Source organism: Hippocampus zosterae, chromosome 7 (assembly GCF_025434085.1).
Source record: "Hippocampus zosterae strain Florida chromosome 7, ASM2543408v3, whole genome shotgun sequence".
In the NCBI taxonomy this organism is placed as follows: domain Eukaryota; kingdom Metazoa; phylum Chordata; class Actinopteri; order Syngnathiformes; family Syngnathidae; genus Hippocampus; species Hippocampus zosterae.
Genome location: NC_067457.1, coordinates 6,627,791 through 6,652,673, shown reverse-complemented (window position 1 = coordinate 6,652,673; position 24,883 = coordinate 6,627,791). Strand labels below are relative to the sequence as shown.

Here is a 24,883-nt window from a genome sequence, read left to right as displayed (position 1 = left end):
GGATCACGGCCACACGATCGATCCAATGAGATGCGCCAAACAAAATCGATACGGTGTGCTACTGCACGATATTATTTCTTGTATTCATATGTTCCTCGTTTTCTCAAAATGGTGTATGATACTAATCACGGGCTTGTACATTAATAATTGCATTACCTACTGCCCTGCTTCCCGACATCAAAGACACGAGAAATACAGTTTCTTCACTCAACACATATCACCGTGTCATTTGATGCAAGTAAATTACCAAATTAGCGTTACTTTTTTCATCTAAAATACCATCTTGATTCTTTTTCAATATAATTTGGGGATGAATCTCCGAATTCCAACAATTGCAATATGTATTGAATGCAGCATTTGTACTACTTCCTCCATTCTCGCGCAAACTCACATCGTAGTGGAATGCGGATTTCTATGCTAACCTAATGAGCTAGCTCCTTTTGCTAAAAACAAGCTCATTGTTGAGACTTTTCCGAGCGTCAAAATGTCTAAAACGCACCCGCTGTCCCCGTTATCTTCAGCGGGGACGACTACCGGGGGTCATTCGTCGTCCTCGTCGTCTTCCTCTGCCGGGGGCTCGACATCTCCCGCAACCGTGTTGAACATTCAGCCCGAAAAACCTCAACACTACACGTACGTAATGGTAGTCTATTAGCCGATAAGCTAGCTAAATGTACACAAACTCACGTGCAATCGGGTTCGCTGACTGAACAATCGATAAAGTCAATTTGAAAGAGGCTTCCTAAATACGGGATTCTTTTGACGATAAACCAGATCTTTCAGTCATAACAAAATTGTAATTAATTCAATTTGTTGGTAAATGAGTGATGAGTCTTTTATGCAACATGAAATTGTAAATATTTAGTCTCCAGAGAAAACAGAAAACACAAGTAGGGAATAGAGAATAAATCTGTATTGTTAGATAATGATTGATCGCTTTATAAACATGAATTTCTGTCGTGTTTAATTCTGCTTTTTGCAGCTACCTAAAGGAGTTCAGAACGGAGCAGTGTCCCCTGTTTGTCCAGCATAAATGTACACAACACCGGCCTTTTTCCTGTTTCCACTGGCACTTCTTGAACCAGCGGCGCCGCAGGCCCATGCGCAAACGGGACGGGACATTCAACTACAGCCCAGATGTTTATTGTACCAAATATGATGAGGGAACTGGAACCTGTCCTGATGGAGATGAGTAAGAGAAAAACAACAACACGTTGTAACAGTTTGGAGTTCAGTTTTTAAGAGTGGAACTTGATTATTTTGTTCAGTTATTATTATTATGCAACAGCGAACACGATGCAAAATGCCAGGCAGGTTGGTTACTGGAGGTTGCGACATAGGACGTTTCGAGGTTATTAACCCCCCGCCCACCCCCCAACAAAAGCATTGTTGCATGCTTGTGTACAGCGGTGTAGTAATGCCTTGGTGCAATGGCACAAGATTGCATGCCCTGTAACTGCCATACTTAATCGTTTTCATTTGATTATTTGACATTGATGTCTTAGAAGTGTTTTTAATCCTAGTATTTACAGTACTGTAATTATAATTTGTGCAGTTGTGTACGTTAGTGATAGACTCCAGTGCATCCTGACTTCCGGGCTGAGTGACAGCTGAACAGTTTGGGCATGTGCTTTTTAGATGCAAAATGCCAGCTCTCATCAAAATAACATGGCTTCTGTTTTTTTTTGTTTCACTCCTAACTCTGAAAAGAACCTTTTTGTCTCGCACAAGCTAAGACCTAAGCTATCTGCTAATGCATCCGTGAGCTATTCAGGATAGGAAGTGCTGTTGTAAATGAGGACAATTGTGAAAGAAATAGCAGCTAACGAGTCGTCATCTGGGCATTACCATCTGAACATTGCTCGTCACTCTCGTGTATTTATTTTATTTTTTTACAAAGCAATCAACAGGTGGTGATTACGGGACAAAAAGAATGTAAATGCCATTGAAAACACATTCTACTAACGTGCTAATTGCCCACATGTTTTTAGAGCTCGTGTGAGATCAACTTTTCGATTCATCCCTCATATATATACAAATTTGAAAACTTTTCTTTTTTGCGCCCACCAGATGCGCATTTCTACATCGGACAGCTGGCGACACAGAACGGAGGTATCACCTGCGCTACTATAAGACGGGGTCTTGCATTCACGAAACGGATACGAGAGGCCACTGTAGCAAGAACGGCTGTCATTGTGCCTTTGCGCACGGGTCACATGACCTGCGCAGCCCTGTGTACGATGTGAGGTGTGGAACATTTAACATTTAAATGATCGTCTTAAATGTGATACTGGAGTTCACACGGTATACTTTTCACAGGGAAGTGCAGGTCATCGAGTGTCAAGGTGGCGCCGGGCCGTCAGAAGGAGCTGGAGGAGACGGACAGTCGGGCCAGGCGGCGAGCACGGCCCTTATAGAGAAGATTCTGAGTGAGGAACCACGCTGGCAAGGTACATCGAACGGAAATATCAGTATCGATCCATATCGCCTCATTTGACCAATTTCTTGTCTCCTCAGATAACAACTATGTGTTGTCGCACTACAAGACGGAGCTGTGCAAGAAGCCGCCTCGCCTGTGTCGTCAGGGTTACGCCTGCCCGTATTATCATAACAGCAAAGACAGGCGGCGCAGCCCGCATAAGCACAAATACAGGTGGGCTTCAGTCCCAATACCAAAAGATGACTTTTCTCAGCCGCTTGAAAATGATGGCACCCGCCGGTTGCGCCCGCAGAGCTTTGCCATGTCCGGCGGTGAAACTGAGCGAGGAGTGGGGTGATCCGAGCAAATGTGAGTGCGCGGAGGGATGTCAGTATTGCCACACGAGAACGGAACAGCAGTTCCATCCCGAGGTCTGTCTCCGTTAATCAAAGCTCACCTAGAGCGAAAACCGCAAACTCAATAACAAGTGGCGTCCAACGTATCCGCAGATCTACAAGTCCACAAAGTGCAATGACATGCAGCAGTGCGGCAGCTGTCCCAGAGGACCCTTTTGTGCTTTCGCTCACGTTGAAAGTAAGTCGCCGCCACACATCACCCAGGGGTTTCTTCGAAATATACTAATCTACTTTCAAATTTTAAAATACGTTCCAGAAGCATTTGTCTTCGAGGAGTCCTTCTCCTCACCCAGATCCCCCCCACCTCTCCGTCCGCCAGATCCCGGTTCTGCAGAGGAGTTAGAGTCAAGAGGATACAATAAGGGTCTCGGTCAGGTCGCTGACCCCTTCTCGCCCTCCGCCGGGTCACATGTTGCCGAGCAAGGCCTCCTGGGTAATGTGCTGAGTCTTTGCGAGGACATGAGGGGAGCAGCTGAGCCGTTGTCCTCTTGGGTGGGGGAGGGAGGCTATGGCAGGGCGCCTGGATTTGAGAGGGAGGATCAGGTGAGATGAATGAAAAGGGGGCGGGGCCAAGTGGGTGTTTTGGGTGTGCAAAAGGTGGCATATTTTTTTGGTGTGCTTTCAGGCGAAACAGAGAAGTTTTGCCCTCGAGCAGCGCAGCAGAGAAGCGGCATCGGCGCAAAGCAGTAAACAGGTAGAATTTCCGGGCGTGTGTTTATGCAATAGCACGCGCACAGTTGAACCTCAAAGGCTGACCACAATCCGTCGTGTGACGTTATTTGACCTCCAATGTTTGTATTTGAAAGACAACGAAAAGTCAATGGTCTCTAGGTTCCGTTTAAGGTTCAACACATTTTGTAAAGACAAGATTGATATTTTTTTTTCTCTTCCAAAAAATGACATTATATCTCCTTCAAGGATCTGCTGGTGTTTCTGCCAGTAGGCAGTCCTTTAAGTCTGTCATCCAGCATCCCCTCCAGTCTGGCCGCGACCCCACCCAGCCCCGCGCCCCTCGGACCCCCGGGGGCCGGCATCGCATCAGGCATGAATGCCAACGCCTTGCCCTTCTACCCCACCAGTGAGACAGTGGAGTCTGTTGTTGGTAAGTCAAGATGTGTCAGATTTTTTGGAAGGGGGTGTGGGGGCGGGGGTCTGTGTGTGGTTGACAGTTGTTGTGCTGCTCCGGTGCTGTCTTTGTCGCAGAGTCGGCGCTGGATGATCTCGACCTGAATGATTTTGGTACTACGGCGTTGGAAAGGGGCTTGGAGAGTAGTTCAAGTCTGCCGCGGGTGGGAGTGAGGCTCGGTAATTGTGTGACGTCTGCGACAAGAAATGATTGTTTCCAAGCAGCAGCATGTGGCTAAACCCTATTTTTATAGGCGGTACCCGACTTCAGAGCTCAGCCCCAGTCAACATCCCGGGATCCTTCAGCACACCTGCTCCTTTTAGCTCTCCCTCGCCGTCCCCCCCAATCAGACCACGCGCTTCCCCGTTCTTCTCCACTCAGCTGTCCCAACCTGGACAGCAAGAGAGCCCCTTCCTGGGCCCATCCCATAGCTCCTTAGGTGTGTGTGGAACTTGACCCGACTGCTCACATGAGAGAATTGCCACGTGATATCCACTCCCTGCATTTCATCTGTGCTTTGTAGGTCTTAATGGTATGAGCAGTCACATCTGGGAGCACTTCCCGTCAGGCCAGGGCTCCCCTGGCACACCCCCAGCCCTGATGCCCTCCGGCCCATGTGCGGAGACGTCCAGGCTCAAACAGGAGCTGGAGGAGGCTCACAGGGCGCTGAAGCAGTGGGGACACAGCTGGAAACACACAGCTCAGGTAGGTAACGGGGCTTCGAAAGCTGGATTTGTTTTGGGAAAAATATATATTGTCAATATATGTAGCTTTGATCGACACTCTGCTGCAGTCGTGGGCCACGCTGAAAGCAGACGCCGAGGAGTCCCGCGCCCACGCGGGGCGGTTGGCTATGGAGGCCGAGAGAATCAGGCAGGCTGAGGAGGAGGCACAGAGACAATCTTCTCTCCTGGAGGAGGCGCTGGAGACCCTGAGGAGCAGAGACAATCCTCATCTATCGTTGCACCAGCTGCAGATGCTACACAGACTTCCCTTGGAATCTATCCTCAGTCTGCAAGCGCAACTGTGCAGCTGTTTACACACCGTGGAACAGGTAATACCTCACCACACTGAAGCTTTTGTGTGCGGCTTGCGAAATGTATCAATCATCATTCGCAGGTCATTATTTGTTTTCTAAATAAGGTTCAGCATTACGCGATGTGTTTTTGTTTTGAGTGGATGTCATATTCCTTGACTAAAGAGTCTCTTTGTGTTGTCCCCAAGGTGGTGTACAAGAAGCAGAGGCAGTGCTGTGTGTCGTGCGGCGAGCAGGGCTCCGTCTCGCTGCCATGCGGCCATGGACTACATTGCGAGAGCTGCTCCACCTCAACAGAGTGCCCTCGCTGTCCTGAACAAACGCTGGAGCAGAAGCAGCAGCAGCAGCAGCTCTCCTGACACTTCGGACCAGTCAGAACACCGCACACATCGGCGATTCCGCATTAGTCAGTCTTGATTCCACGACCACCAGCCATGGATCTTTGAAACCATTCCAGACTTTGTCGGGGTTCTTTTTAACTCTTTATTGCAACACGATAATCCCCGGCAGAGGATCATTTCATGGGGGACAGTGAACAGGCGCTGCCTCAAATAGCAAAAATCCATGCGTGTTGACGTCCACCCAAAAAGATTTGTAGTTGCCTCGAGGAACTTTTTTTTCTATTGGAAAAGGCCATGGCCTGACTAAATGAAGCTTGTCCCCTCATGTCAACGTAGTTCCTTGGCCCCCCAAGCAATATTTCTGCATTAGACATGGCTATGGCCTGAGCACAACATTTTTCAATGAATAACGGATGACCAGTTCCTAAATTTCAAATACAATGCTTCATTGTGCTTGTGGTTAATCAGCCATTCGTGTGAGTAATTCAGAGAATAATTTCCAGTTTTACCAAAAAAGACAAGAGGAATTGATAGTGAAGGTTGAAGTCGCCAGAAGTGGAGAATTGATCGGCTCATAGCAAATAATGTAATATATAAAGTAACACAGCCGGATTGCACTGTATGTTACAAGTGTACCTAATCAGGTGACTATTTTTGCAGCGCCGTCAATCATCAGAGTTGCCGGCGGGGATTTCAAAATGCATTGCCGTGGCACGTCACGAAAAAAAAAAAGCATTTAGCATAATTTTTTTTTGTAATGGCTAACAAATTTCATAAATGCTAACTTATGAATCACATGCAGATTTTTATACATTTTTGACATCATTTCTGTCCACATCAATGTCAGACTGTCTCAATGTATGGATGACAAGGCAAAACGGCAACATTTTGAGACGTTAACCAAATCACGAGTCTTAGTAAGGTGATGTGATATAAACCCTAAAGGGCATATTTCATCTCATTCATATAAATTGTACAATATATCTAGCTATAGCCAAAGGAGGCCGACAGGAATTAGTGCAGGTGTTGTTTATATACTGAATTTGTTGTTTTCATTGTTATTCTTAGCAAAATAAATAATTCAAACATGCAAATAGGAACAAAGTATTTAGTGAATACATTTAGAATGAACAATACAACAGGCAGCCTCTGTTAAAGCACTCAGGTTTCTCAACGAGAAATGCATACGAACACAATCAAGCGAAATATACTCAGTCGACTTGTGTAGTCTTTTAAATTACTTTTTTTTTTTTAATTTCATAACTTTTCACATCGTCTCAATTACTCACATGTTTAGTCATACCTGCCGTATTTTCCCAAAGGCGGTTTCTCATTGTTGACATTTCATTGTAGTCTTAACATGTTCTGTGTATTGACGAACGTTACCGCACTGATTAGAAAATGCATCAGGAAGTGGACTGTCTTATAACAGTGTTTCATTATGAATGGATTTAGTTCATTAAAACAAATTGTATATTTTTGGATGGAGAAAAAAAATGTGCATGTGTCATTGTTGACTTCGCTCCTTGGATTGTTTCTCTCTTTGTCTTCTTTTCTTCACAAAGGCTTTTATCTCTCGCTCGCCTTTTCTGGACTCCAGCAATTTAAGGATGTTGTTTTCTGGGAATACAGAGAGAGAGAGTGAGGAAAAGTTGCAATTAAGTCAGGAAAGATGAACCCTGTGCAAAAATAGGAAAGCTAAGGGTAAAACACGACTGGCTGTGATTGCCGTGGGTGGTCAGTATGATTCTTTTTTGCAGCGACTGTCACATTGATGACAATAAAAGTGAGGCGTACACAAGAAAACTACCGTGTTCAACACTTGAGATTCATGAATGAACATGTAATTTTGCTATTAGATTTTCATTCAAATAGTGACCCCAACCAAAAGAGCAAAATCATACCATTAGGTTTTGGATGCATCAGCGGGAGACGAATTTGAGCAGGAAATGGATCGGGATGAAAGCCTGGTCCCTGTTTTTCTGCCTCTGTATTTGCTACTCCAGGTATATCTTTGAGACACAGGAAGGCTTCACCTTCAAAGTCGTCAGTTCTCAAGGTGGCATGGTCCAGAACCGTCACGACCAGGCAAGCACCTGGAGCATGGCACTGATCCAACCCAACCAGGCTGTCATGTGATGGAGACAATTTGTTAGTTCAAGATCGTGTTTGAGAGCAGCAAAGCAGACTTACAACTCAAAGCCCTCATCGAAGAGAGGATTTAGATCGCAGCTTTTTATCTGAGTGCGGCAAGGTTCTATAAGAGGGAAGGTGTGGAAAGGCTCCAGACACAACTGCACGTAAGGATCACTTAAACCTGTGGAACGCAGGAGATACAGTATAAGACAACTGTCATTGGGATACACGACAGAAAAGTAAATAAAAGGACATACTCGGGCAATTACGAAAAATGTTACTCATTTTTATGACCTTATGAAGTATTAAAGGTCAGTGACCAAAGTTTGAAAAGCTGTTCCCGAGACCTCGAAACCCCTTTACAATGCATAAACGTCATTAGAAAGTGATTAAATCGTAGGTAGATAACAGTTTAATCACTTAATATAATAATGAGTCCTCTGCGGTTTGTATTTCCGGGTCTGTGACGTCACAGAGGCAAACAATGAAGTGGAGATTGTGGCGTTCGGTTGCTTTTGCACTTAAAACAATGGTTCATTCATTGTGTGGCAGTTAGTTGCACTAATGTGGGGGAATGGCACGTTCATTCGGGTTTCCGTAGGATAACAAAAAGAGAAGTGGATCGGAAAGTCAATCGGCAGCGTGATCAACTTGCAAGCAGGAAGAGTCCCGGTCGTCGTGCATTGCATTCGAAAAGCGGCGTAGGCAAGAGGTGAGGAGTTATTTGCAATGCATCTACGACACCTCAGAAATGGTGATGATACATTTCTATGCATTGAAAAATGCAGTTCAAGATTGTCCACCACGTTGTAACGTTTCATGTACGGCCGACGCAATGTTATCGATACTATATTATTTCCAATCCACTCTGCGCGGTATTGTGCCGACTCTCAACCAGGCTCCTCGGTGGCGTCGTCGGGGTCATCACTTTCACTTTCCCCTCCACTGATCGGCTCAAAAACGTAAGATATGACAGCGCCCGCTTCTGTGTGTAAAAATCCTCAAAAATGTATGGAATCTGACTTACTATCAGTAATATTGGCAGTAATTATAGAAAGCTACCTATGATATCTTGACTTTGCTTTTAAATACCTTTCAGTCTTCTGTTTGTAAATGCGTTTGATTGCTGTCGATGTCCCTTCTTTTTGTTATTTTTGTTCCTTATACTTTAAAAAAAATGTTTTTAGGTGTTGTGATTTGGTTGTGTGAAGCTCATTGAATTCCCTTGTGGTATGAAATGTAAGACTTTTGCATGTGTGTTCTGACTTTTCTATTAAGTTTCACCGTTGGAGTCCATTGGTAGAAGGTTAGCTGCGTTCAACACTTCAACTCTGAGTCTTTGGTCCGATCTCCTGTAGTTGGTGCGAAGTGTAACCGCGCCGTATTTCTCACCGGCAGTCACTCTCTGTGACAAAGATGTGTCATAGTTTGAAAGAATACACATGCATAATATCCGCTTGACCCTGGAGAACTCAAGTACCATTTTCTTCTTTGGAAAATGATGAATTTTACATTAAATGACTGCTATATGTTCACTGAACACCAAAATATATGTTTTTTTTAACATTTCATGCTTTAATCCTATTTTAGGATTAGGGCCAAATTTGACCCCGTGGGTTCCCCAGGGTTAAAAGAGAAATACGAAAGCATCACACCTGCTCCAATATTTTCCCTTCGAGGTACTTGTCCACAAGCTGGCGACTGCTCAGAGAGTGATAAGTCAGGTAGGCCTTGAGAGTCTACGACCGTAAGCAGCGAGATTTTAGTCGGAACTTTTTTCATCATACGGTCTACAGTTCCATCCGCTCACCTTGTAATCATCAGAGTGGAGTGTTTCCAATGGAAGACCGTTACCCTCGCCGTGGAAGCACTGTTCCAGGCACTGGAATGAATATCACAGCGAGCTAAATCATCAGTCATGTTTTTTTTTTAAACCCTTTCTATGACATTTGTGAATTGGTGGTGAATTTATAGAGAGTCTGAATCAAACTATGCGATAATTGCAATTGAGTCCACCACATGCTTCTATGCACTTTACCTGCAGTGTGTACAGCAGCCTGTGACAGAACACCATGAGCCCCCCGTGGTGCGAATGCGCAGCAGCCATCTGGTAGAGGATTTTCACCGAGTTATTCCACAAGGGAGTCAGCAGACTGCGCGTGAGAGAGGAATTTGCGTCATGTTGGATTCACACACGGTGGGCGGCGGCGGCGGGGGGGGGGGGGGGGGGCTCTCCCGTCACCTGTTGAAGTTCTCTTGAACCAAATTTTCATTCATGTAATGCAGCTCTTTTTCCAGATAGCGCATGAGAGGGGTTGCGGCCTAAATTCGATGAGGTTAAGGTCACAAGACAAATGATATTTCATTGCGCTAAGCAAAGTACTGTACTTACATCTTCTGTGGATTTGGAGGGATTTTGCGTTGTGGTTGACATTCCTCTGACGTAAGTCTCAATGTCTGCATTCAACTGAAAAGACAGAAGAAAAGACGTCGGCCCACCCGCTCCCCCTCAGAAGACGACTAAGGTCTTGTTGCGCATCTCACGCACCTTTTTGCTCAACGTGTCCAAAGCGGTGCGAATCTCTCGTCCGAGGGCGCCCTGAGTTTGCTGCACTTGCGCCGGCAGCGTGTTGTGGAACTGACTTTCCCCGATGGCGTGTCGGGTGCGCTCCCAAAGCGCCGCCCATTTTAGCTTCGCCGGAAGCTGGGACACGACGGACCGCAGGTATTCCAGGTCGTTCACCACAACGCACAGCTATGGAAGAAGAAAGAACTAGAACTGACATTTCTTTTCAATGTGTAGAACCTGTTTTTATTTTATTTTATTTTATTTTTATTGAAGCAAGACAAGCCTCCACCATTTTAATTGCGCTTCCATGATCTGACTTCTCAGAGAGCATCCTGACTCTGGCTTTGAGACGATGACAGTAGGTCGCCACAATCTTCCAAACATCCTGCACACACACACAGAAAAAAAAACACACACACTCGTCAACATTAGCATGTAGCATGAATTATAGCCATAAGCATATCACCGTGTTAAAATAACGCAATAAATCAGTACTCGCTATTAGCCCAGCGATGTATGAGGTGAGGCCTGAAGGTTCATTAAAAATGGGCTAATTTCAACAGTACAAGCAACTGGTTGCTTAGAGTATGCTATAATTTTTTTGTTTTAATTTTAACTAGATTTCCTTTAAAAAAAATATGTTAATGGTGTGGTGTGTTTAATTTTTTTTTGTTAACAAAGGCCAAACAAGGACTCAAGTTCAAAATCTTTAAACCGCAGCATGTTTATGACTTTTATCACATGGTCGCAATGTCAAATCAGAACTATGTGGGGAAAAAGTATACAACACCTCAGTGATTTTCACCATGAGCATGAACGACTCCTCGGGGTCCGGCCAGGATATCTGCTCCCACATGTCGCACACAGGCTGGATGCAAGCAACCAGATCCACGGCAGAGGAGCTGTGTTTTATGGGCGCTGCACTGGAGTGCATGGGCTGTAGCTGAGAGCCATATTCAAAACGTATCTTCACGACGCGAAGTAAACACAAACGCAATGCGGTGCACGGAAACACGAAGCGGTATACCTTGTCGACCTTCACGGCCCTCTCCACTCTGTCCATCGTGGTGTTGAATATCTGATGGAGCCAGAAAGGTTGAGCCTCTCTGAAGCTCACATAAAAATTTGTCAGCTTTAGTAAACCCCTGAAATGAAACAATAGCTCTTATGCTAATGATACGCTACGTTATCTATTTGCACTTTTTAAATCAACTCAACGGTAAAAGAAAGTTATTTTGACAAACACTAAATGTAACTTTTGTCCAATTTGTGACTTCCGCTGATGTGTATGTGTGTGTGTGTGGAAAGTCATCCTGCTAAATTGATGCATGATGAAAATTGCATTTAGTTTTTATTTTTTAACCGAAATGACCTAAACGATAGCAATTCTGCAGTCCGACTGACCTTTTCTGTAAGAAGGCCTTGTCCTTGCGGATGGCTTGCAGGTTCAGGTAAACGGGAAACAGGCTGTTGGCAAGACTCTGATCAATGTGACCTTCCATTTGAGATAAGGTTTCTCTCACTTCTGTAGCAAGCTGCGCACATTAAAAAAAAAAAAAAAAAAAACAAGTCGGTGAGGTGATAAAAATAACATCAAGTACAAACTACCGGTCTCACTTACCAGAGAATCGAACTTCTCGTAGACTGCAGTGAACACGTCCAGTTGTACCGCACTGCATGATGACCAAAGAACCACATTTTATTCCAAAAGTGATCGACTATATTACAATGTCCGTATTTATACAATTGTTTTATTTTTTGGGGATTTACCTGACAAATGTTCTGTTCCAGACATCCCTGTTGAGTTTTATGTCATCCCGTACTTCGACAATCAACCTGGACAAGGCGCTAATGATCTCTGATAGCTCCTGATTGAAGGGCAAGCGCACCCAAAAGAAAACAATTAAATAGACACCGCAACACAATCTATGAATTTCCACAAAAAACGGATGAAAGTATGTCTTTGAAAATAATGATATTGGTATGAAAAATCAGACGATGATGATTTTGGTATGATTTTTTTTTTTTATACAATACAATAAAAATGGCGACTGCTTTTGCTCACTTTCACGTTTTACTGAATGACTCATTTCGAAATTGAAGGTGACAGTGGCAAACGACAACCACAATCAGCCCACTTTGAAAAAGTGGCGGCTTAGGGACGGGGAAATTAAATTCGATTCAATCGGTTTGAGCTTTTATTCGATGCCATGTTTCAATAAACCATTTCATGCACCGTGTAACGTGATAAGCTGTCCAATTAAATACCGCACTCGGTAGAGGCAACGTGATGTATTTTACCTTGGTCATCGGCTGGTGCAAACCTTTTTTGTTGCTAAACCACGCCTGCGTCCCCGTCTGTCAGCGAGAAGAAAATTCTCATCGTGATCAATGATTTTCAACATATGACTGACATCACCGTGGCTACTACAGGACCTGGACCGCGTCGGCCACCTCGTCGTGCAGTTCAAAATCAGCCGGGTTCATTTTCTGAAATGCTTTTGTCTTGCAGATTTGGACTAAGATCCTGGAAGGGCAAATGTTCACTTATTGAACGGATAGCATCTGTGGTTCATGGAAAGAACTCGTAGCTTTTTTTGTACCTGAGCAGTGTGTGTAATTTTGGAGTGGCACTCGGCGTCGGGGGGAAGACGTCTCGGTATTTTGACACGAGATGGAGACCGTAATGCAGGAAACCATGAAGAGAGTCGCCCAGTTCTTGCTTCTGATTGACGTGATGCAACAATTGTGTTCAAGTTTTATTTTGTGTTTATTTAAAAAAAGAGCGAAAATAATTGTAGCGACTTAGCGGTTTTCCCACCTGTTGGTATGGCAGCTCCTGTTGATGCCAGTGGTACTCCACACACGTGAGTTGTTGTAACAGCAAAGAGGAATCCACCTCAATGCTTTGGTACAGTTTACTGTAAGCCACCCATTTCCTGTCATGGGAACACAAAATGATCAACTACCGGTAAATGGTCCAAATAATGAAATCTTGCTTGAGAAACCCCTTTTTGAAATTTACGTTTCATCATTTTAGTGCAGTGGTGCTTCAACCGAGACTTTTTATTTTTAATTTCAAGCCCGGAACAACAATAAATTGCTTCTGTGATACAGTGAGTGAAAATATTCTTGTTTTAATTTTACAGTGCGGCTTACGCCAAGTCTTGAAGAAAAGGTGAAAGGTCATTCTGTGTCGCGTAATGCTCCAGGAGAGTCTGGGCCTCGCCGCACAATTCCCCTTTCCATGGAGCGGAACTCTGGAAGCGATGAAAGAAAATGTGGCTGGACGTCTACATCAATGCTTGGTATGTTTCTTATTTAATTATTTTAATGAGATCTGAGAGAGACCCCCCGCCCCCCTTTACCTTTTGCTTGGAAATGTAAGACAGGACAAACTGTTGCAGGATTCCACAGTAGTTGGTGTAAGCGTTTCGACCTGGGCTTAGTGTGTCATCTCTCTGCCAGTAACACGACACAGCACGTTTTGTCTCTCGAAACAGTTCATCACAGGACACAAATAGATACATAGACAAATAACCATTTTGGCTAAGTAGGAATTATGCCAAGTGAACCACTACGGGCCAATTACTTGGAGACGAATGAGAACTCCAAGGGAGTGATTTCCAATATCCGAAAAACTACACAAATGTTCCTGGGTTGTAAAACGCAAGAGCGTAGGGGTACGAAGGCAGTACGCTGGATACCAAGATGCATTGTTACCGCTTTATGGATAAACTTGAGGTCCAGGTGACATTGGCCTCGGTCCGGGTAGGTCTCTGTTCTCGGCTGCAGAACGTACCAGTTGTCCTCAGTGCAGTGGAGATCCTGAAAAGATATTACGGGACGTTGATTTTAAAGTCAGAGGATGGTGTTTAAAAAACAGAAAAGGGTAAGAAAATATTCACAACCTGTAGCTTGATAACAACTTTCCCCAAAAAGTCATCGGTCCCTTTCTCCTTTGTGACCTCCTTAAGAATTCTGAAAAATTTTTTTAAAAAAATTGTGTCACTTTTCCCGCTTCATTCAATGCTCGGGTGTGATGAGTAAACCTAGCTTGCTACCTGCTTAAACTCGAAAAACTGGTGGTGATCTCCTCCAGTTTTTGAGTGAGCGACACCTCCTCATCTTTATCCCTGCAACAGCGACGAGGTCAGGATTTAAGCTTAGTGAGCTGAAAAATGACCACCAAGAGATGTTTTTTTTCTTTCTCTCATACCACATTTCAAGGTGGAAGCTGGCACCCGCAATGTCTTCAAACTCCCTGAGGAATAAAAACACAATGACACAAAAGCAAGCCGATCCTCTGAAGTAATGCGCGTCAATCTTACAGTATAAATGTTTCGTTCCAAATTGGGTTGAGAGTCTGATTCTTGATGTCGGTCTGATAGATCTTATCGTCAGACACGGCATCCTTGACCACATATTTAATGGCCTTGGCTCTGGAACGACGTGTGCGCCTCTCTTCTTCGTCCTCCAGTATGGTCAGCAAGCAGTAGGGGTCACTTAAACCTGGCCAACAAAGACATTGAAAGTTCTGGAAGAAATTTCTTAACTCGAAAAGTTTGTAAGTCGAGGCGCATTTTCCATGTAAATGCCCTAATTCATTCCAAGCCGCCCCAAAATTCAGACGTAAATGTTTTCTAAAGTATAAAAAATTATCAAAATATGTAAGAAATACACATTATAATTATAACCTCTTCATCCACAAAAGAAAATGAGATGTGTGAACTCACCGCTCACATCTTTTCCCAGAATTCCCCTGGCTTCCTTTACAGTGGCCATCAGGCAGTACACAGGTGGCTGTAAGTTTCAAATCGTTTTAAGAAATGACTTGTGGATAGAAAAGTTGAATAAGTTGTAATTCAGGGTAACAAAAAATGACATAATGGGAGGAAAACTCCCCCATTTTTTTTTTTTTTTTTGGACGGATAAAGAATTTTGAAATTTGTCACCTCGGAGTTTTGTACTACTTCCATCAGAGAGTTGTGCTCAGATTCTGTCATTGTGAGAGCCTGGTAAAAAAAAAATATTGGGATTTTCTAAATCTTTTTTAACTCCTCTTGCAACATAATATCACTTGCAAGTAGTTGGGCATACGTAAGAGACTGGGAGTAGGGTGATAAATAACGAGAAGGTGATCACCTCTTTGATATACTGGTGAAGTTGACTGTCAGCGAAGGCCTCCGTTGATGCCGATTTTCCCATCTTATGTGCAATAGTGTACAACAACTCCTTGTACAGCGGGTTGAGCTTGAAATAAAAGCAAAGTAAGATGTTCTTGTCAGTATCGACCGTTATGATATGCAGTTACGTGACGGGTGACGTACCTGTAGTTCTTTGAGGCGACGGGTTTTCTCTTCTGGGTTTTCCTCATCTTGAAAATCCTAAAATTAAACGAATGAAAATGAAAATATTCTCTCACGTTCCATTTAGGGGGTTTGAGTCTGCTCACCCTCTTGTATCGGAACTTTCTTGTCTGACCCAGTTTACGCCCATGGCCGGGAGAATACTAGCAAGGAAGAGATAAAAAAACGTGGCCGAATGAATATTACACAGCGCCAGTATGACAAATCTGCAGTATTTTGTAACCCAGATTACCTGCTTCATTCTTGACATGCCAAGGTTCTGGAAAATAGAATATAAAGAGAACTATTCAGAGATAGGAAGCAAAAATGTTGCTTTTAACATATTCCTGATGGCTACGTTGAAATATGATGTTCAACAAGGATGACTTTTGATCATTTAATTACAGCGTCTGTTACAAACTTCCTCTTTTTCCAGATTATGAAATGTAAACTGAGGCAACAATGAGGTAACGATATTCACCGCCGGGAAAGAAAGTCATGTCAAATTTATGAACAAGCAGTTGTCTATACAAGAGAGTAAAACGACTGAAAATAAACTCGTTAGATTTGATCCCATCTCGGAAAATAAAAATGAATCAAACTACAACCACAAAAAAAACATTAAAATATGAGTTAAAACTCAATATTTATGAGCACCTTAGCACAAAATTATTTTGTATATGGCTGTCATAGGTGTGTGAGAGGTCCGTACCATATGAAACATTTGCATGTTAAAATATAGTCAATGTTATTTTTTGTGCAGCGCGGTGAGCTAGTGGTTAGCATGTCTGCCTCACAAGTCTGAGCTTCGAGGTTTCACTCCGAGGCTTCTCTTGTGGACTTTTTATGTTGCTGCCGCACTTGTGTGGGTGCTGTCCAGCTTCCTGCCACATTCCGAAGAAAATGCGAGTCTAATTTGTCAATGGATGTGAATGGGCGGGCGATGGTTGTTTGTTTTGTATGTGTGCAGTGTAAGGCCTTTTCCCCAAAAGCCTTGATGACGACTAGCAGAAAATGTATTCCCTTTTTTGGAGGGGTGAAATAGAAATAGAATTTAGGTTCATTCTGCATCACCTGATCCAAACTCACATCCTAAAATAATCGTGATTCATGGCACCAGCGTTTAAAATAACCTTTTGGCCTTTGTCGCTCCATCGCAAGTTTCTGCATTTGACTTTTGAAATTGTTCTAACAATGAGATCGACTGCACATGATGGACTATGAAAAATATGACAGGGTGTTCCAAACAATCATAGATCCTCACAAGATGTATAAAAACTAAGCATGATGTTAAAATCAAGTTTTATGTTGTATTTGTTCTTTGGGTGAAAAAAGCAGCGAAGAGACATTTTGTGTGGTCAAAACAACTTTCAAAAAAAGTTCAAACGGCCGTTTTCAAGGAAATTCAATAAAAAAAATACACCAACTGGATAATCGACTTGGAGATGGCACCGAATTTTTTTTTTTTAAATCCAAAAGCAAGGCCAAAAAGGAAAATATTGTGTCACAGGCGCATACTTTTGTTGAGTGTTTGGAGATTGGTCCTAAAATGTATGTTTTGCAGAAATGCTTATTAATTTTTAAAATTATTTTTTCATTCCTAACTCGGATTTTCATATTTTAAATGATGTCCACTTTTTAGGAACGTCCACTTTTTTATTTTTATTATTAAAAGACATTTTCTTTTACACTAGACATATGGTAGATGTCTTTGTAGATATTTTCTACCATGGTGCATTCAAGTACAGTTTCAAAATAGCCTCTCCTGGTTAGTGAATGCTCATGGGTGTAAGCGCCTTGCAAAACTTTAACCATAATCTTCAGAAGACAATGAGAAGTGATCATCACTATGCCTCATTGAACAAACACCTACTTTGTAACGCATTTGTGACCAAACACATTGTAGAATTATAGCCCTTACTTGTTCAGGTGTTTTGAGTAGTTCCACTGCGTTGGTGGTCTCCCTTTGAGCCGACATAATGTTGCTCTCTGATGAGCCGCCAGCGTGTCCCGCATGTATGAGTGACAATGCATGAGCAGAGGTTTTTTTTTTTTTTGGACAAAACTGTCACACAGGAAGTCATCACTTCCGGTAAGAAATGAGGTAGCGCAGATGACTGTGGCGAGACATACACTTCCCTACGCTGTACCTGTTTAAAAAAAAACAAAAAACTCTCCAGGGCACATTTGAAATCACTTGTGTCACACACCAGAAACAAAATCATCAAGCAGTGATCGAAATATCTTTGAGATTGTCTTGAGGCTGTCTGCAAAACTAACTCACAATGATGAGACTAGCCATCAATCCAGCAAATAGTCTACGATAGTTTTATTGAAGTGAAGACATGCATCACACTTTCATCTTTTATTTTATATGGCGCTTGTTCCAAACATAGGACCTCATCGCACTGCTTTTCTGGTGCTCCAACAGGGCCTTGACCTCCTGGTGAACACCTGTAAGGTCATGCAGCAGAGCAGAGATGGGATCATTCGTAAACACCGTATATAGGTCAAATTTAAAAACAAAATGAAAAAGACATTTTTAAAATAAACGTCAAAAATATACGTCGATAGCTTTATTCATTATTAAAATGTGCAGTTGGCGAGCGCAATTTACTCAAGAAGTTTTATGTTTTTGTCTATTTTATGGGCGCTTTTGAAACAAGCGACGGCGGTGACGTCATTGTGACGTGGCATGTGGGCGTTTTCCTCGACTGTGACGCGCAGGTGCGGTACTGAAGTTAGCGGCGTAAACATCTTTCACAAATCGTGATTTTTCTGTCATTTTTAAGCGAACCGGTGTTGTAGACAGGCTTGTAGTAGCGGGTAAATTGTGAGAGAGGACGCACGCGATCATCGCTTTGCTGTGTGTGGGAGTTGCGGAGGCCCGTCGACATGACTCTTAACCAGAACCATTCGGAGTCCGGTGGAGTCATTATCAACAACAGTGAAAGGTAGCGACGTCGCTAACAAAATCCACTCGACTCCATAAACGTGTTAGTTAATGATATATTCGTGTCGTTTTACGCACGCAGATCGCATTCAAAGGCACCACTTGGAATGACGCATTTCAGCGGCTAGCTTGTTTTTTCCAATTTCCTCACGAGTTCCAAGCGACATAATTGAGGTCTTGTGACAACTGCGTGTTGTCACATGTCAATCGAAATGAAGTATTGAGTGATACAGGTTGTAACGAAAACGGACGGAGTCAGAATGTGATAGCAGGCTTCACTAACATAAAATAAAGTCAATGTAGATTGTTCTCGAATCCACCAGAATAGCCCCTGAACAGAGGTCTAAACATCAGATTAGTATGATCTGTCAGGAGATCGCATGTACAGTCAGCCTAATCCTTTTACAGAACTCCAAAGTAATTGACGAGTAGTGTTTGGTCACCTGGCAATCCTTATGACATAATACTGGTACCATTTCAGTCTGAGCGACTTGTGTCTGTCAGAATGATACAATAATAATGATATTGCTGTGTCCACGGGTGTTAATGTTAGCGTTTTGATGAACCATGACAATGTGGAGCTGGTCTTCGGCGACACGGACAGCCTACCCGAGGCCTTCAGAAAGAGCAAGAAGGGCAGCATCTACCTGACCCCCTACAGGGTGAGATGAAATGCACGTTAAATGTTTCTCCTCATTATATTTACAAAGTACGATGAAGCTTGAAAATGATATTTTGGTCCGTATTGACTATTGATTGTGGAAAGTCGCAATATATATAGGGATTGTTGTTTTTAATGGGTTTTTACTGCATCCTCACTTGCTGTTATGCTCTCACATGTGGCAAAGGAGAGCCATAGTGCTTGACGCACTTTTTAGACACGCTGATATTCCGTTGATTACGATCATCACTCGGCAACCATAAAAACTAAAACAAATGTACAAATTCAGCATCCGAAATGTTTTCTCTCATCCATATCAGGTGATCTTTGTGGCCAAAGGTCAAGATGCACTCAGGTCCTTTATGATGCCTTTCTATTTGATGAAAGGCTGTGGGGTCAAGCAACCTGTACTGGGTGCAAATTACATCAAGGGGACCATCGGTGCAGAGCCCGGAGGTTCGTTTTGTAGTGAATTTCAAAATGTTGAGATTGAATTTTCTTCATTCTGTGTGTGGTGGTTTTTTTTGTGTTTCAGGTGGTTGGGAAGGCAGCACAAGCTTCAAGCTCATCTTTGCTGCAGGTGGCGCCATTGAGTTTGGACAATACATGCTGCAAGTTGCCAGTCAGGGTGAGGCCATTATTTTGAGCAAATGCAGACTTTTATTACGCCACCTTGGACGAAATGAAAAACACGAACCATCATTTTTGTTTCAGTACGCAAAGCAGACTAAAAGACATGATATAGACTCTGCCCTCCCATCATGCTTTTTTTCTGTCCTTCAGCTTCTCGAGGTCAGCCGGTCACCCCAGCATTTGGTGGATGTCCTTTTATGGCTAACGGGGCCTATACTTATCCGCCTCCTAACGGGGCGTATCCCGCCGGACCCCCGCCAGGCTACGCCTACTCCGACGTGCCTCCTCCAGGTATCTTTGAAGGAAAAAAAAAATCGTAAAACCCTGAGCGAGTCGCTCTAATCTGATTCTAATTCTGATTCTTTTTCTGCACCACGCAGATGGTTTCTACCCCAACCCTCCGGCATTTGATAGCGCCGCAGCCTACATGGCCCCGCCTCCTTATTCATCCGCTCCGGTTCAGCAGCCCCCGCGTGACCCCGAAGTCCCCTCTACGGCTGCCGGTTAGCAAAACCGCGCTCTTGTCAAGCGCCGTTTCACTTTTCGCCAATGCCGTCTTTGCTTTCCAGCTGAGGCGAAAGCAGCCGAAGCCGCAGCCAGCGCCGCTTGTTGTTCCACACTGCCGCCCACTCACGTGTACCTGCCAGAGGTACGTCTTGACTCGTCGCGGATGTTTGTGACACTCACTCGCTCTCGGGATAAGCAACTCTCCCGCCATTTGAGCAACTGTAGTATAACAGTCGTGTAATTACCGTATGTTTTTGTTTTTTGTGTAGGATAAGCCTCCCCCTTACTCTCCTCCCGAAGACAAAAAGAACCAGTAGACCTGCTTGACTTCCATCCACTCGCCACGACGACTCCATCGACCGCCATAATATCCAGTTCACTTTAATTTCTTAGGATCATTCCCCTCTTGACTTCCGTCCTTCCTGTCTTCCGAGCCACATTCTCATTCCAACCCTTTGGATGACATTTGAAGTGATCAAATACTGGATAGAAACCGCAATTGACGAGAGAGAGGTTGTTATTTCTTATTCGTGTCTTGAGAGTGTTGCAAGATTCCCCCCCCACACACACACACACTTCGTTTAGCTTTGCTATGATTTATGTAAGGTCGTACTGGACTAACAATCAGGTATGATTAAATCTTACGGTACACTTTGCTCCGCGAATGTCTCCAGTGAGCTAGCTAAATGTAGGAATTTATTTTTTTACCATTTAACTGTATATATTTCAAAGGTAATATATAGCGTGTCACACTTATCGGGACGTGCAAGGCGTCGGCGCATGGCGGTGGGTGAGAGGACCGCGTAAGAGTCCAGCAGTGAGTCTGTGATCCAGGATTAAGATCAGACGGTGGAAGGTGGGTCAGTGCGATGTAAAGACAGGACAGATTATGGTTTATGTTGTCCAAAAGCAAATGTTTAGTTTTTTTTTTTTTTTTTTTTACCTTTAACGCAACGCGGGACTGCAGACCAGCTGCATCTTTAAAAAAAAAAACAAATCTGTATGATAGAAAATAGTCTCAATTCCGATTTGAAGTCTTTTGTTGGAGATTGCCTGTACTTCCTACTACAGTAGATTAAATGATCTGCATACCGTATGTTAAACATTTGCTGAGGCCAGCGTGTTGAGCTTGGGGCTCTTGTTTGCTCAGGCATGGCTGAAAGTGATGATGAAGCTTTAAAATTATTAAATGACAGCTAGTGTAACCAATAGGTATTTATTAAATGGATCCTGTTTCACATGAACGTGGTTTAGTGTGTGTACTGTTTCCTATCACACACTTGTTCATGTTCCCAAAATACCGAGTCTCAAAGAACACTACAAGTCACATTACACTTAAAAAAAAAGAGTAATCCACATACAAAATAACCAACACATATGGAATGAGTCGTAAAATGGGTTCATGTAACTCTCAACATCGGATGGCTTAAAAGTTTTTTTTTAATACATAATTTAAAAAAAAAGTCAAATGAGCATGTGCAATAGGTTTACTGCCCATATTTGTAAAAGGCGAGGCGTAAATGAAAAAAATAATTTAAAAAGGGAGTTGAGGCTAAAATTGAAGGGGGCGACACAACCGTGGGAAATTTCATGCAGCAATGTCACAAGACAATACGGCGCGTGTCACTTCGTAACGTAATATAAGCAAAACTCTCCATGTGTAAACAAAATGCTCCGTAGTGGTCGGGATCGGATGACTATTTGACATAATGGGGGGGATTTGGTAGCGTAGTGGTTCGCAGAGCTGACAATTCCCACTCAATGCCAAAACTGGGATAGGCTTCGGCTTCCGCCAACCTTCAATAGACGGACATAAAATGAGGGAAATCATGATTTGATTTTTTAACGCTCACTAACAGTGTATTTCTGCATTTTTTACTGTTTTTCCATTGAACTCATTCACTCCCAAAGACGTTTTTAACCGTCTTTTCAGACTTGATCTAGAATTGGCTGCTACCGAATGAGTTAATTGAGACAAATTTCTCCTTTTTAAATAAAAAGCAAAACAAGTTTGGAACGCTCATGTTGAGCACAGCGTAATGCTGACGCCTTCTCCTATCCAGCAAGCGGGGAAGAGCTCCTGGGTGAAGGCACAATGGAAGGCGTGCAGCTTGACGTGTCCATCGCCGTAAAAGCTGAGCGTGCCCTCATCGTAGTCCAACAGCATGCCGATACGGCCGTGTCGAGAAGATCCAGCTAGGGTCTCCTTCCGGTTATTGTGCCAAGCGTTGAGCTGCTTCTCATCCAGCTGCAGGCTCCACGACATTTCGTTCATACCCAGCATGCACCTCCGACCTTTTTCTTTTCTGGGGATGGTGCTATACGTGACCTGCGAACGGGAGTGAGAATGTTGTTGTACTTCTCATCACCGCGTTTGCCCACATTCCAAATCATAGGCGATAATGTATGTCTCATGTCAGCATGTACCCCCAGGTAGGCCCACGGTTTGGACACCTCCAGCTCCCAGTAGTGCCGGCCCTGTTTGAAGCCCTGGCTGCATAGCACCTGCCAGGTGGAATCAAAACGAGATGCGTGCTCCGCCACGTGACGCAGACCCGAAGTCAGGTGCTCGGCTCTCCGGTTCTCTTGTGACAAGACCAGATGGCCGTTGGCTGTGCTGGGGTCAAACGTCAGAGCGCATCCGTCTGGTGTTGGGGAAGACCGGAAATTCGCGCGCGGTTTTAAATTGTATACAAATCACATTTGTATCGGCGTTCATCATTTTTCACCGCACTTGAAGAAATTCATCATTTCATTCATTCCAAGTTCAAATTCTAAAGAAGAAACTTACAAGCACTCAGGTCCTCCTTGCCACCGGGGTGGCTCGGGGCAGCCGGATTGGGAACCACAGCCAGAATGCGCCTCTTCTCCTGCGGGGAACCTGATGGAGAGTCGTGAGAATGCAAAAACGAGGATAGAAGAAGGGCGGTTGAATGTTTAGGTTTTTACCTTCTATGTCATGACCCACAACTGTGCAGACGGCTCTTTCGAGGTCCTCAACAACCAGCTTGGAGATTCGGGTCAGGATCTCCGTGATGCCACTTAATCGATCCTGCAGCTGGGGCGTTAAGTCGAAGGGGATATTCTTGAGTTGTGGAACTTCTATGAGCATTGATTCCTATTGGAAGAGATCCGAGATTTCCAGGTGTCATTATAGCGAATTTAGCAGGGGCCAGTCTGGTGACACATTTTACTCATAGCTACGAGAGACAACCAATAATGCTCAACAACTGGCCCGGCAAATGGGAGCAAAGAGTAAAAATCATTCCAAACCTTGATGAGCTCTGTATCGGAGAGGTTGTGGAGAGCTGCGATTTTCACCTGGCTCGCGCTCAGCTTCTGGATGCTCTCCTCCAGGTCAGAGAGACGCGCCGTTGCCTCGGAGACGGCCGCCTCTTTCTGCTGCTCCATGAAGCGTTCGGTGACCTCCTGCCGCTCGGAGAGTATTTTTATCATGGTGGAAAACTTGGCGGTGACCCGATTGGATATCTGCTCCATCGTCTCCTGAATATTGATCAAATAACACGAGCTTAGGGAGACCACTTTGACGGAAAGGATGATGAAAGCATTACCTTAGCTTGGTTGATATTTTCAGTTAGGTTTTTAATACTTTGCTTGGTATCTTCAATGAGTTTTGCCACCTCTGCATTTTTCTCCTCCAATAATAGCTATGTAAAAACAACAAGAAACCAAGATACCAAAGCAAGTTACTACTACACTACAACCACGCACAGGTGGAAAATGTCAAGTGTATACCTTTTGTTTTTTCTTTTCCGTCTCCAACAAATCCTTATCATGGTTCTTGCACTCTCTGATGGCACACTCGCAGCACACAGACATTTGGTCACGCTTGCAGTAATAAACTAGAGGCTTTAGATGGAGTTCACAAAGCTCGGGTCCTTCCTCCTTCCCAGGGTCTTTGCGGGATTGCCCGGTGTTGCTGTTCGCAGCTTCGGTCAGGAGAGACAAGGACACATTACGCTTGACAGTGGGCCTGGTGGCAAACTTCTCATTGCAGATGGGACAGTCCGGTTCAAGACCAGACATGGTTTTCGTGTCCCAATGGGTAGTGATGCACTTCTCACAGAACGAGTGCCCACACCGGATGGTAACAGGGACGCGAAATATGTCGAGACATATGGCACAGGTCAGGTTTTGGCTCTGAGAATCCATCTCTGGAAAAACAACATCAATCGTGTGTGTGCGTGTGTGTGTGTGAGAGAGAGAGAGACAATGTAACAAACGAGGTTGGTCAGGAAGTCATTGCTGTTACCTTACCTGTAGTGCATGTGGTAGGAAATTATCACAACGATTCAAAGCAGCAGAAATACTCGATAGCACTTTCTAAATTGCTCATGCAAGTTATCTGGTGGTCTCGACAACAAAGCAGTTCATAACGAGACACGCGCAGGTGGCAAAGAGAAGCTAACCTTAGCCGCGGCGCTAGGGAATAAAATACCCAGACTGAAATATAGCAAAAATAGATATTATAATTTGTTGCTAACGGGTTTAACAAAAACGACCGATAATAATTCTGATCACTTCTCGGCGAAATTCACAGCGCATCAACACAGATGACAACGTCAACTGACCATTTCCTCATGACGACATCATGATACCTTAAAGTGCTATCAGGAAAATTGACAATTATATCTATAAACTGGAGAGATGATTCAATACTGTTCCCTATTGACACAGCATTTATGTGATATAATATGCATGCGTCCATGTAGATGTG

General features: G+C 43.8%; 4 protein-coding genes across 11 annotated transcripts; 2 read left to right on the top strand and 2 right to left on the bottom strand.

Annotated features, from left to right (window-relative positions):
• The first annotated feature begins 4 nt into the window (after positions 1-4).
• unk (unk zinc finger) lies at positions 5-6,419 on the top strand. 3 transcript variants are annotated; one of them, XM_052070467.1, is made up of 15 exons: positions 5-111; positions 983-1,192; positions 2,071-2,247; positions 2,320-2,450; positions 2,518-2,653; positions 2,733-2,850; positions 2,929-3,013; positions 3,092-3,378; positions 3,461-3,529; positions 3,754-3,937; positions 4,039-4,140; positions 4,215-4,400; positions 4,485-4,666; positions 4,755-5,015; positions 5,186-6,419. In XM_052070467.1, the coding sequence occupies exons 1-15, from the start codon at positions 26-28 to the stop codon at positions 5,354-5,356; spliced, it is 2,385 nt and encodes a 794-aa protein (XP_051926427.1). In that variant the 5' UTR covers positions 5-25; the 3' UTR covers positions 5,357-6,419. The 3 variants fall into 3 exon arrangements, with proteins under 3 accessions (XP_051926427.1, XP_051926426.1, XP_051926428.1); XM_052070466.1 differs by lacking the exon at positions 5-111 and adding an exon at positions 217-633; XM_052070468.1 differs by lacking the exon at positions 5-111 and adding an exon at positions 648-890.
• A 13-nt stretch (positions 6,420-6,432) lies between these two features.
• Positions 6,433-17,458, bottom strand: unc13d (unc-13 homolog D (C. elegans)). Of its 2 annotated transcripts, XM_052070451.1 has the most exons (34): positions 17,313-17,457; positions 15,645-15,671; positions 15,499-15,555; positions 15,374-15,430; positions 15,189-15,296; positions 14,999-15,058; positions 14,780-14,846; positions 14,375-14,555; positions 14,263-14,307; positions 14,108-14,179; positions 13,955-14,024; positions 13,767-13,871; positions 13,412-13,504; positions 13,203-13,303; positions 12,865-12,982; positions 12,647-12,768; positions 12,480-12,570; positions 12,345-12,401; positions 11,814-11,911; positions 11,665-11,716; positions 11,448-11,578; positions 11,071-11,188; positions 10,834-10,986; positions 10,333-10,428; positions 10,023-10,229; positions 9,867-9,941; positions 9,717-9,796; positions 9,513-9,627; positions 9,285-9,356; positions 9,130-9,213; positions 8,759-8,879; positions 7,532-7,655; positions 7,243-7,466; positions 6,433-6,958 (listed from the first exon to the last, which is right to left on the bottom strand). In XM_052070451.1, the coding sequence occupies exons 1-34, from the start codon at positions 17,367-17,369 to the stop codon at positions 6,846-6,848; spliced, it is 3,351 nt and encodes a 1,116-aa protein (XP_051926411.1). In that variant the 5' UTR covers positions 17,370-17,457; the 3' UTR covers positions 6,433-6,845. The 2 variants fall into 2 exon arrangements, with proteins under 2 accessions (XP_051926411.1, XP_051926412.1); XM_052070452.1 differs by lacking the exons at positions 6,433-6,958; positions 7,243-7,466 and having other exon boundaries at positions 8,741-8,879; positions 17,313-17,458.
• wbp2 (WW domain binding protein 2) lies at positions 13,204-21,389 on the top strand. 3 transcript variants are annotated; one of them, XM_052070550.1, is made up of 8 exons: positions 13,204-13,351; positions 18,898-19,006; positions 19,326-19,461; positions 19,541-19,633; positions 19,789-19,929; positions 20,019-20,141; positions 20,208-20,287; positions 20,415-21,389. In XM_052070550.1, the coding sequence occupies exons 1-8, from the start codon at positions 13,323-13,325 to the stop codon at positions 20,460-20,462; spliced, it is 759 nt and encodes a 252-aa protein (XP_051926510.1). In that variant the 5' UTR covers positions 13,204-13,322; the 3' UTR covers positions 20,463-21,389. The 3 variants fall into 3 exon arrangements, with proteins under 3 accessions (XP_051926510.1, XP_051926509.1, XP_051926508.1); XM_052070549.1 differs by lacking the exon at positions 13,204-13,351 and adding an exon at positions 18,072-18,118; XM_052070548.1 differs by lacking the exon at positions 13,204-13,351 and adding an exon at positions 18,079-18,345.
• A 214-nt stretch (positions 21,390-21,603) lies between these two features.
• On the bottom strand, positions 21,604-24,771 carry trim65 (tripartite motif containing 65). 3 transcript variants are annotated; one of them, XM_052070479.1, is made up of 8 exons: positions 24,424-24,771; positions 23,902-24,320; positions 23,718-23,813; positions 23,419-23,649; positions 23,095-23,263; positions 22,937-23,026; positions 22,600-22,790; positions 21,604-22,474 (listed from the first exon to the last, which is right to left on the bottom strand). In XM_052070479.1, exons 2-8 carry the CDS (start codon positions 24,316-24,318, stop codon positions 22,166-22,168), a joined length of 1,503 nt encoding a protein of 500 aa, XP_051926439.1. In that variant the 5' UTR covers positions 24,319-24,320; positions 24,424-24,771; the 3' UTR covers positions 21,604-22,165. The 3 variants fall into 3 exon arrangements, with proteins under 3 accessions (XP_051926439.1, XP_051926438.1, XP_051926440.1); XM_052070478.1 differs by having other exon boundaries at positions 22,573-22,790; positions 24,424-24,770; XM_052070480.1 differs by having other exon boundaries at positions 22,573-22,790; positions 23,902-24,222; positions 24,424-24,770.
• Between the last annotated feature and the right edge of the window lie 112 nt (positions 24,772-24,883).

Excerpts from the sequence above, each read along its gene's own strand:
- unk (XM_052070466.1), top strand. The coding sequence starts at position 485 with ATGTCTAAAACGCACCCGCTGTCCCCGTTATCTTCAGCGGGGACGACT. Across the intron at positions 2,248-2,319 it reads AGCCCTGTGTACGATGTGAG|GGAAGTGCAGGTCATCGAGT; the intron begins GTGTGGAACATT and ends TACTTTTCACAG. Across the intron at positions 5,016-5,185 it reads GTTTACACACCGTGGAACAG|GTGGTGTACAAGAAGCAGAG; the intron begins GTAATACCTCAC and ends GTTGTCCCCAAG.
- unc13d (XM_052070451.1), bottom strand. The coding sequence starts at position 17,369 with ATGTCGGCTCAAAGGGAGACCACCAACGCAGTGGAACTACTCAAAACA. Across the intron at positions 15,556-15,644 it reads GCATGTCAAGAATGAAGCAG|TATTCTCCCGGCCATGGGCG; the intron begins GTAATCTGGGTT and ends CTTCCTTGCTAG. Across the intron at positions 12,983-13,202 it reads CCTTTTCTTCAAGACTTGGC|GAAATGGGTGGCTTACAGTA; the intron begins GTAAGCCGCACT and ends TTCCCATGACAG.
- wbp2 (XM_052070548.1), top strand. The coding sequence starts at position 18,287 with ATGACTCTTAACCAGAACCATTCGGAGTCCGGTGGAGTCATTATCAAC. Across the intron at positions 19,462-19,540 it reads CATCGGTGCAGAGCCCGGAG|GTGGTTGGGAAGGCAGCACA; the intron begins GTTCGTTTTGTA and ends TTTGTGTTTCAG. Across the intron at positions 20,288-20,414 it reads CTCACGTGTACCTGCCAGAG|GATAAGCCTCCCCCTTACTC; the intron begins GTACGTCTTGAC and ends TTTTTTGTGTAG.
- trim65 (XM_052070478.1), bottom strand. The coding sequence starts at position 24,318 with ATGGATTCTCAGAGCCAAAACCTGACCTGTGCCATATGTCTCGACATA. Across the intron at positions 22,791-22,936 it reads CAAGGAGGACCTGAGTGCTT|ACGGATGCGCTCTGACGTTT; the intron begins GTAAGTTTCTTC and ends CCCCAACACCAG. Across the intron at positions 22,475-22,572 it reads AACCGTGGGCCTACCTGGGG|GTCACGTATAGCACCATCCC; the intron begins GTACATGCTGAC and ends TCCCGTTCGCAG.